We start from the raw sequence: 10,619 nt of genomic DNA on the forward strand, positions 1-10,619 counted from the left end.
TGTGCGGGGTTTTTTTAAAGTCCCTGCATCGGGTTTGTCTCGCGCCGAACGGGGGGGCTGTTGAAAAAAAAAAAACCCCGTTTCGGCGCGGGACAACCCCTTTAAGGGTACGTTCACATGTTGTAGATTTTGAAGCGGATCCGCAGCAGATTTCACCCTTTCAACTAAATGGGCGAATTCTGCTGCAGATCCACATGAAAATCAGCATCAAAATATGAACCAATGGTGCAAATTTTGACGTGTTTTTTAGCACAGACCTTGCTGCAGCCTTTGGTCTGCTGTGGAAAATCTGCACTAATTCTATTACATGTAATGTACCCTAACGGCATTTCCAAAGAAGGGCAGTCAGCATCTCCCCTTCCAGCCCAGTTCGGACACGAGATCACATTGTATGGTCTTTCCTTCATCGCAGGGAGCTGGTCGATTGTCTCATTACAATAACTAAGCCAGCCCCTCTCCACCTCTGCCGTGACACAGACGTTTTGTGGTTTAGTTAATGGAATGAGCTGAGCAGCCACCATGACGATATCACCGACAAGAGCTTCATACCACGTGACCCGCCTCAGAACCAAACCGGAAAGAGAGGTTTCAATACCGCTGCACCAGGAAGTCACATAAAAAGTTTCATGAATGCCCCCTTAGTAGTTTGAACTACCGTCTCACTCTGAAGGGAAAGAAAGAATGGTTCTATCCACTGACAGCAAGTAAGGATTGTAAAATGGTGATGAACTGAAACACAGAGCTGCAGCCTGATAAGACTATAAATTCTGTAGAGGAACGTACCTGGGTGGTTTGTAGAAGGACAGTCCCTGCAGGAACCTTTCTCCGTAGCGGTCGAGCTCCGCCTTGATCTGAACCTGCCAAATAAAACAAGATTTTTTACACTTACTGTAAATTCATTGGGGGACACAGCTGAAGACCGTGAATATAACTACTGCCACTAGGAGGCGGAGACTAAGCAAAAGAATGTTAGCTTCTCCTACCAGCTATACCCCAACTGCGGGCATCAGGTTAATCAGTTTGGCCAGTTTCAGCATGGTCTGGACGATGGGTTCCGTAAAAGCAGAGGCCCTCAAGATCGCGGCTTCAACCCCCACCCTATTAAACAAAGCATGCATAAACTCTGGTCCAAAAGGGGTCTCTGTTAAAAGAGATTGAAGAGGGAGGTGCCACAGAGAGTCGATGAGTAGGTCGACCAGACCCGCATACCAGGTACCTTGAGGCTAGTTCAGTGCCACAAGGATCACTGGAAGAACTTCCAGTATGATCTTTTGGAGAAGTCGAGAGATGAGCTGGAACAGAGGAAATATATAGGGAAGCTTGAAGCCAGTCAACGGAATTACGAGGGCATCCACCGCTTGAGCCTGGAGATAGGGGGGGGGGGGGGTCTTGCGACCCGGGCACGTAGGATGGTAGCCTGCGATTGATTCTGGACGCCATCATGTCAACCCCATCTGCGGCAAAGATCTTGAAACATGTCTAGATGGAGTTCCCATTCTCCCGGGTCAACATTCTCTTTGCTTAAGAAATCAGCTATCCAGTTGTCTACGCCTGGTATATTGACCACCGATTCTGCTGCAAGGTGGGCTTCCACCCATGCCAGGGTTTTTGCTGCTTCCTCCATTACTGCAGGTTTTGCCTTGAGGATTTATAAGGATTTATAAGCGACTGCCATTGCGTTGTCCGTCTGAATACAGACTGGGAAGCCAGTTAGCTGTGGTGAGAAATGACAAAGTGAAAGCCGTATGGTCCAACACATTTATCGTGACGGCCGAATACCATATGGTCCATGTTCCCCGCGCTGCGAGGCTGTGTAGCATACCCACCCACAGAGCAGACTGGCATTTATGATGAGCACCAACCACTGAAGGGTCGGGAAGGATCGTCCAGGCACCACTGCATGCAGCATCGAAGTATCAGAGGTAGACGGACTTTTTGATCGAGTGAGTGTGCGAATTTGTCCCATTGAAAGAGAATTGGCCACTGGAGAGATCGAGAGTGAAATTGGCTGAAGGGAATCACATTTAACGAGGAGACCATCAACCCCCAGGACTCATGCAATGTTGAATGAAAACAGGATTTAAAGTTTGCAAGGAGCACACATATACCCGAAGGAGATGGCATTTCTATGGTGGGAGCAAAAAACGGGCATGTGCCATGTCGAAGGCAAGACTCAGAAATTCCAGATGCTGAGATAGGAAGAGGGAGGACTTGGGGTGATTAATAAGTCACCCGATCAGGGACAGAGTGTCCAAAGTGATGTGGATTCTCTCCAGATTGGCCGAGCGGGAAGGACCCTTCACTAGGATGTCGTCGAGGTAGTGGATAGCCACTAACCCCTTGGAGTGAAGAAGGGCCATCACTGATGCCAGGACTTTCGTGAACACCCAGGGAGCCGTGGCCAACCCGAACAGAAGAGCCACAAACTGATACCGTTCTGAACGACCCCCGAAGCAGAGAAACCACTGATTTGCTCTGCAGATAGGAACATGGAGATATGCATCATTGATGTCCATGGACGACAGGAATTCCCCTTGTTCCATGGATGCAATGACAGACTTCAGCGATTCCATGCGGAAACGCGGGACTTTCAAGTATTGATTGAGTTTCTTCAGATGCAGAACGGGGCAGACGTATCCCTCCTTCTTGAGTACCATGAAGAGATCGGAATAAAACCACATGAAACACTCTGGGGGGAAACCAAAATGATGACCCCTGAGTGGAGAGATGGCATATCACCTGATCCAAAGTGTTGACCCGTGAAGAAGACGTTGGAAGTCTGGTCCAGAACAAACGGTCTGGAGAGTGGTGGACAAATTCTATGACATAGCCTGAGGAAATGAACTCCCAGTCATCTGATACATGGGATAACTAGGTGTTTGTGAATTGGGAAAGTTGTCCCCCCACCATGGATGTCTTGGGCGGGGGCCGCCCTTCCTGTGGAGGATTTTGTAGAGGAAGACTTGGAGGTTTGTGCATGGAGAAGCCAAGAGGGTCGGGGCTTGAAGGAAGGTTTCTCGGTGTGATCCTGTGGGGTTTCCTTGACATTCGAGGTACATGGACTGGAGCAGCAAAAGAAATGTAACTGAGGTTGTCTCTTCTGAGTAGATTTCGCTCGACTAGACTTGTTCTGTGGTAGGTGGGAGCTCTTACCATTGGTGGCCTCCAAGATGATCTCTTCCAGGTGCTGAAGGTCCGGCGTGTTGCTCTGGAAGCTGCCAAAGCAACAGCTAAAAGCCTGGCAGCATCCATGGAGGCCTCACAAATGTATTTTTCAGCCTGTCCTATTTGTTGCACGGTATCTGCCAGCTCTTCCCAGGGAAGAACCTAAGATAATGTTCTGACGCCATTGCTTGGCCCATTCAGTAGTAGCTCTACTAACCACGATGAAAACAAAAATAGGTCAGAGGGCCGAACCCACCGCCCCGGAGGAAGTTTCACCAAGCATGACGCTGGAGGGTCTGCTGCAGGAGAGGATGCCCATTTCTTTACAGAATCATCTGGAAAGGCATACATAATATCCAAGAGCTACAGTTCAGTGAAACACTTGTCAGGGATGTTCCACTCCCTGGTCAGGATGTCCTCAAATTCCTTGTGAGGAGGAAACCCTTTCAGTGGAACACTTTGTATGTCTGAAAGAGACCGTCTCTGCTGGTGTTTCTGTGTCTGAATCTTTCACAGCAACTATTAAATGATCAACTAGAGAAGATAGCTTGGACAATTATTCTTCGCCCAAGTGGGAATCTAAGCAGACTCTGACACCTTGTCTTCAGAGCGGAGGTCGTCTCTAGAGGAAAGCTCAGAGCCGACCCAGGTGGGCTGGAGAATACGGCAAGGCTGGTGACTCAGAGGATTGCCGAGAGTTAGATGGCCTGGATCGCTTTCTGGTTCTTCCACGGAAGGAGTCCTTGGTGGAGAAGTCATCTCTGTCAGACAAGTGCGGAGACAGATGACGGGGTTTCTTGTATAGCAGATCAATGATGGTCTTGGAGGCTTTAGTAAGGTCTTGAACAGCTCGTGACAGGTAGTGCACCCATTCTGGTTTGCCAGCCGACTAAGCTGGGGCGAGAAAGGAAGAGAGGGGTGGATCGGTAGACGGATCGCTGGTAGCCTGTCTTGATGGAAGGCAGTTAGCCCAGTCCATTTAGCCTGCGGACTGTGCTTCCTTGTCTTCCGAGGGTTGGGCATACTACAGGGTGGTTGACTCCAAGCCGTTAGCCCTCCTCAGTGGGGTAGCAGGGAGAGTCTAGTGCCTGCCCTATATTCCCAAGTCCAGAAACAGACACCAGCTGAAGACCAGTAACAGAGAGGTCTGCCTCCTACGGACACTAAGCTAAAACTAATTAGCTTGGTGCCTGCAGGAGGGGTATAGCTTGTAGAAGGAGCTTACACTCTTTTGCTTAGTGTTCACCTCCTAGTGGCAGTAGCTATACCCACGGTCTTCAGCTGTGTCCCCCTAATGGCACGGACGAAAAAATGTGTAATGACTGTTTAAGCAAAGCCATTTGCTTTATAGCAGCACAGTCCTTTTAAGCAGACATATTAGCTGTGTAGATAGGCAAGGCGATGCAAGCACCAAGCAGGACAATGATGTGAGGAGGGGGGTAGGAAGACTCAGGGGTTGTTAATGTAAAGTCACTACTGACGACGATGTCAGAGGTAAGTAGTGACCACTTACCGGATCCCTCATAGCCGAGCGGCCAAGTAGGATGATCCATAGCTCCCGGCTGCTCCTGGAAAGACAAAAGTACAATTATAAGGGGATCATAACAGTTACTTCTGTACAGCAATAAAGGCAAATTAACAGCAGCATGTGCCCCCTACTGGCAGGTAACACTAAAGCTGATAGAAGGGGTACACAACCTGAGACTCAGAGGCCACATGTCCGTGATGCCATTCTGTGCGGCCCCCAACCGTGTGGACACAGAAATGCTGGTCTGTATATGGCTGTTCACATGTAGTTTCCATGTTAGTGAGACGTAGCGTGCCGCTCAGGACAAGTACCAGCGGTGACGTGCAGCCGTCTCTGAGTCCCCCATAACTACAGAATGGGGTCTCTCGGCTGTCGTTTGACATTGCAGAAGTGAGTACATTAGTTAAAGTCTATTCTGCATCGGGGGTACAGATCCGACAGGACATCCCGGGAGGAACAGGGCAGCATGCTGGGCTATTACTTCCATCAGCGTTTCTCCCCACACGCCAGGCTGACCCCATTATACTCCCCGGGGGCCATTCGCTGCTGTCCAGGTTCGGCACATACGTGATTCTAGCACTTCTGATTTTCGGTTGCTTGGCTCGGTGTGTGTGCACCCGCTAAGTGTGTACCCACCCCAAGGGGCCTGTCATACTGGACGACTATCGTTTAGCTGCATTGTGCGGAAATAAATGATCGTTCGCTGTAAACGGCGCCAGCGACGGAGCAACGAACGATATTTGTTTGACATCGGCAGGCATGGAAGGCAAACGACGATCGGCCCATGTGGACAGGCAACCGTACATCTACGAACGACTGCCTGTTTACTGTGAATGGAGGCGGCTGGAAGCGATCCCTGGCCGCTCCGCCTCCGTTCACTGAGCTGTAATCACTCCTGTGTAAAAGCGCAGGACAGTCATCGGGACGGCGGTCCGGCATCTGTGCCCGTCCGGCGTTGAAGGACCCCCACGGCCGCTCCCACACATGAAAACGGCAAAGTGCGGCGATTCTAGCTTCACTTACGGACGCAGCTTCCTGCAGCCAACAGCGTGTTTTAGCGCACCCAATCATTGCGATGGGCGACGAGGGGCGCCAAACGCAAATTATAGAACATGCTGCACTCAACAAATCGAGGCGCTGGAAAGCGTCATTCAGCGCCGCGATCGAATGCACGTCTACAAGCCCCATTGATTTCAACGGGAACGCAATACCATGATTAATGCGGCGTTCGAAATGCCGCGGCAAAAACGACTGCGTGAGAGAGGCCTTAGGCCGTTCGCACGCAGACGATTAACCTGAAGGGTATGGGAGCGAGCAACGATGATTTTTACGCCTGCAGAACACGAACAAGCGAAAAATTATCGTTTGCCGCTGGCTCGCGTTTAGGATGGACGGTTACCGTTCGCTTTCGATGCGTGAGCGGTTTTTGTTTTTTTTTTTAAACAATAACGGTTCCATCTAGCAGCGCCGCGAGGCGCCGTCACACGGAAAACGCAGAATCACGAAACCAATCGTTTTTAATAGTTTCATTCCTGTTTGCGCGGTTATCGGCCGGTTGGTGACGGACGGTCCCCAGTTCACAGCGGGCGATAATCAACCCGTGACTTTTTTCCCCAAACGAAGCGACTGGTGAACAAATTGCGGGTTGGCGCCGTGTTTACCCGGAGCGACGAGCGCGATCGCTTACGCTATTGGGCGACTATTCAGATGACAGTATAACCGTCACCCTTGCAGTAACTTCACACGGGCGACCCCAAAATCGGCGCAAGAAAATCGCGGCAAAATCGTGTATTTTTTTTCCCCCACGATTTTTCTGAGAGTCGCCGCTGCTTTTTCTCACAAAAACATGGCTGCCGCGCAGAAGTCAATCGTACGTTCTAATAATAAAAAACGCATCACACAAATATCTCATGTACGTGCGATGCGATAAAAAGGAGGCGAAACGGCCCTTGGACACCCATAGTAGGTAACCCGGAATTTCCGCTGGGTGCACGAGGTCTACCCCTACTAGATAGGTTAGAGACACCTGTCCCTAGAATAAGGGATGTAACGCCAACAGGGGGAATCATGCCACTACAGGCTCTATTGGGGGAGGGGTGCGTGGTTCCAACACCGACAGTTAAACCACTTCATACGGGCACAGGGTCAGGTCTCGGAGGTGTTGCGCCAGCCCACCCCTTTCGAGGAGATGTGTGATACGTCCCCTGAACGGAAAGGGGAGATCTCCACGGTCTATGGCATGTTGGTAGCCGGGAAAGCGCCAGACGGTGGGGTTGGTTACAGGGGAAGATGGGAGGAGGAACTGGGCAAGCGCCTCGAGGATAGCGACTGGGCCAAATCCTTTATCATGACCCACAAGATGTCCGTCTCAGGCAGGCACCATGAAATGAACTACAAACTCTTGCCCAGGTGGTGGCGCACCCCGGCGCACCTGGCCAAGATGTACCCCAATATTAGCAGCAACTGTTGGAGATGCCTCAATGACCTAGGGTCGATGATTCACATCTGGTGGTCCTGCCCTCTGGTGTCTTCCCGGTGGAGGGAGGTAAATGCCTTATCCAAAAAGGAGATCTCATTTACACCAGAGATGGCCCTCTCCATCGCTCCAGGCCCCGAAGCCCTGATCAAGAAGGGAATCCTCAAATTTTTTCTCCTGGCAATGAGACGGGTGATTCCGCAAAAATGGAACACAGCGGAGTCTCCCACACGCTTAAAGGGGTTGTCCCGCAGCAGCAAGTGGGTCTATACACTTCTGTATGGCCATATTAATGCACTTTGTAATGTACATTGTGCATTAATTATGAGCCATACAGAAGTTATAAAAAGTTTTATACTTACCTGCTCCGTTGCTAGCGTCCTCGTCTCCATGGTGCCGACTAATTTTCGCCCTCCGATGGCCAAATTAGCCGCGCTTGCGCAGTCCGGGTCTTCTCCTGTTCTCTATGGGGCTCCGTGTAGCTCCGTGTAGCTCCGCCCCGTCACGTGCCGATTCCAGCCAATCAGGAGGCTGGAATCGGCAATGTACCGCACAGAAGAGCTGCGGTCCACGGAGGAAGAGGTTCCCGGCGGCCATCTTCACCGGTAAGTATAGAAGTCACCGGAGCGCGGGGATTAAGGTAAGCTTTCTTTAGGTCCCTGCATCGGGGTTGTCTCGCGCCGAACGGGGGGGGGGGGGTGTTGAAAAAAAAAAAACCCCCGTTTCGGCGCGGGACAACCCCTTTAATGTGGGCAAAAGCCATGGACGACATTCAATATATGGAGGAACTAAGGGCCAGGGATGATGCTAAATCTACTTACTACGCTACATGGGCGATATGGATAAGCTTTCGTTCCTCGGACAAATTTAATCAATGGTTAAATAGCGGAGTGGTGCCAACCTGAATATAACTACCATGGGACACTGCCCCAGACAGTGCCCAACAGGGGGTGGTTCCTGCCGAGCGGACCAGAATCCCCCTCTAATCTCACATCCCAGAGCCCCTAGTGGCTCCTCAATCCCTCTCCCCCTGGATATCTCCCCCCCTTCCTCTCATTCTTATACCCCTTTCGCTCCCCCCCGCTTCTTTTTCTTCTCTTTCCTCTCTCCTTAAAGGGGTTGTCCCGCGCCGAAACGGGTTTGTTTTTTTTCAATAGGCCCCCTGTTCGGCGCGAGACAAACCAAAGGGATGGGTTAAAAAAAAAAAAACGTTTAGTACTTACCCGAATCCCCGCGCTGCGGCGACTTCTTCCTTACCTTACTAAGATGGTCGCCGGGATCTTCACCCATGATGCACTGCGGGTCTTCTCCCATGGTGCACCGTGGGCTCTGTGCGGTCCATTGCCGATTCCAGCCTCCTGATTGGCTGGAATCGGCACACGTGACAGGGCGGAGCTACGCGATGCCGCGTAGAAGGGGGCGGAGCCAGAACTCCGCTCGTGCCGAGACCCAAGAGAAGGGAGAAGACCCTTCTGCGCAAGCGCGGCTAATCGGGCGATTAGACGCTGAAATTAGACGGCACCATGGCGACGGGGACGCCAGCAACGGAGCAGGTAAGTGAATAACTTTTTATAACTTCTGTATGGCTCATAATTAATGCACAATGTACATTACAAAGTGCATTAATATGGCCATACAGAAGTGTATAGACCCACTTGCTGCCGCGGGACAACCCCTTTAACAAAAAGTTTGAGAAACTTGCCAATAGCAATCGACTCGAGATCCGTTCTAAAACAAACATAGTCCACTTTGGGTTTTTTCCTTTTTGTTCTTTTTCATATCAGCATACTTATCTATGTTTAAGTAATTAGTAAGTAATTAGTAGGCCATTGATAAACGTTACAAGAGTTACGTAAAAGTGTTTCCAACAAGCTCAAGAAGAGCGAAAATGTAATCTGGAAAATGACGCCAGATACTTTGTTTATTTGCTACCTGGTGTCACTAAATTGCATTCACTGATAGACTAAATGAAAACTTATTGAACTATTAAAAAGGAGGCGAAATCGGGAAACATCGGCGTCGCCGCTACGCGGACCCGTTTACATTCCGTCGCGCGGACCCGTTTACATTCCGTCGCGCGGACCCGTTTACATTCCGCCGCGCGGTCCCGTTTACATTCCGTCACGCGGACCCGTTTACATTCCGTCGCGCGGTCCCGTTTACATTCCGCCGCGCGGACCCGTTTACATTCCGCCGCGCGGACCCGTTTACATTCCGCCGCGCGGACCCGTTTACATTCCGCCGCGCGGACCCGTTTACATTCCGCCGCGCGGACCCGTTTACATTCCGCCGCGCGGACCCGTTTACATTCCGCCGCGCGGACCCGTTTACATTCCGTCGCGCGGACCCGTTTACATTCCGTCGCGCGGACCCGTTTACATTCCGTCGCGCGGACCCGTTTACATTCCGTCGCGCGGACCCGTTTACATTCCGTCGCGCGGACCCGTTTACATTCCGTCGCGCGGACCCGTTTACATTCCGTCGCGCGGACCCGTTTACATTCCGTCGCGCGGACCCGTTTACATTCCGTCGCGCGGACCCGTTTACATTCCGTCGCGCGGACCCGTTTACATTCCGTCCGGCTGTTCCGTTTATGGAACCAAAAATCGGAATTCAAATGAAAATAAAGTATTTCCGTTTTGGCCTGTTTATTAAATAGGTAAAAAAAAAGGGGTTTTGGTTCAATTCCGTTAACGTTCTATTTTTTAACCCCTAAAGAGGCGGGTGACGTCTGTCAGCGACCGCTAATCGCCGCTGTTCGCCGGACGTTGGAGGGTGTACGGACCGCAGAGCCAGACGCCATCTATAAGGTACTTTCTGACAGGTGGCAACTATATTGAAAAGTTGGCCGCTTATTTTACACGTTTTGGACTTGCTGGGAGTTGTAGTCCGCCACGACGGGTTCATATAAGAGAACTAGCGCTGCACATTCTAGCAGCTGCCTGGGAGTTGTAGTGCCTCATGCTGTGTACAGAGAATCCTTGTTGCTGTGCACAGTTAGACACCTGCTGGGAGTTGTAGTGCGCCGCTCTGACCGATAGGAGTAGTAGTACAATCCTCTGCACACCAGGTGCCCCAGAGCATGCTGGGAATTGTAGGAGAAAGGGGATAACGTTGAAGGAATGGTCATACCAGGGAGCTGGGACTGCGTGGAGCCCATTATGAAGCGCCTGCTGGGAGTTGTAGTACACCACAACCCCCCTACAGCCGGCATTTGGTACATTCCAACTTCCCGCCCTTTTCCGTTTAAATATAAGCCGGTCCTATCAGCTTCTCCCCCCGCTTCCGGCGACCCCCTGCCCGCACACTGCCGCCGTCCCGTCTCCTTTACCTCTCGTCCAGGCCCCCGGCAGCCGCCATCTTCACTTCCCCCCTCGCCGGACACGTGACGAGACCCGAACGCGGTTCTTACGTGTCACGTGACCACCCCTAAACCAAGAGGCCAGTACT

At 51.3% G+C, this 10,619-nt stretch overlaps 1 protein-coding gene across 1 annotated transcript in view; it reads right to left on the reverse strand.

Annotated features, from left to right (window-relative positions):
* NUP188 (nucleoporin 188) overlaps positions 1-10,593 on the reverse strand; it is a 49,240-nt gene extending 38,647 nt beyond the window's left edge. The window contains exons 1-3 of the mRNA XM_066580544.1: positions 10,501-10,593; positions 4,679-4,733; positions 784-857 (exon numbers count right to left, since the gene is read on the reverse strand). Of these exons, the coding sequence (XP_066436641.1) occupies positions 784-857; positions 4,679-4,733; positions 10,501-10,529 (158 nt within the window). The 5' untranslated portion in view covers positions 10,530-10,593. The remainder of the gene's footprint in view (positions 1-783; positions 858-4,678; positions 4,734-10,500) is intronic.
* Positions 10,594-10,619: the final 26 nt, after the last annotated feature.

Source organism: Eleutherodactylus coqui, chromosome 10, assembly GCF_035609145.1.
Source record: "Eleutherodactylus coqui strain aEleCoq1 chromosome 10, aEleCoq1.hap1, whole genome shotgun sequence".
Lineage (NCBI taxonomy): Eukaryota > Metazoa > Chordata > Amphibia > Anura > Eleutherodactylidae > Eleutherodactylus > Eleutherodactylus coqui.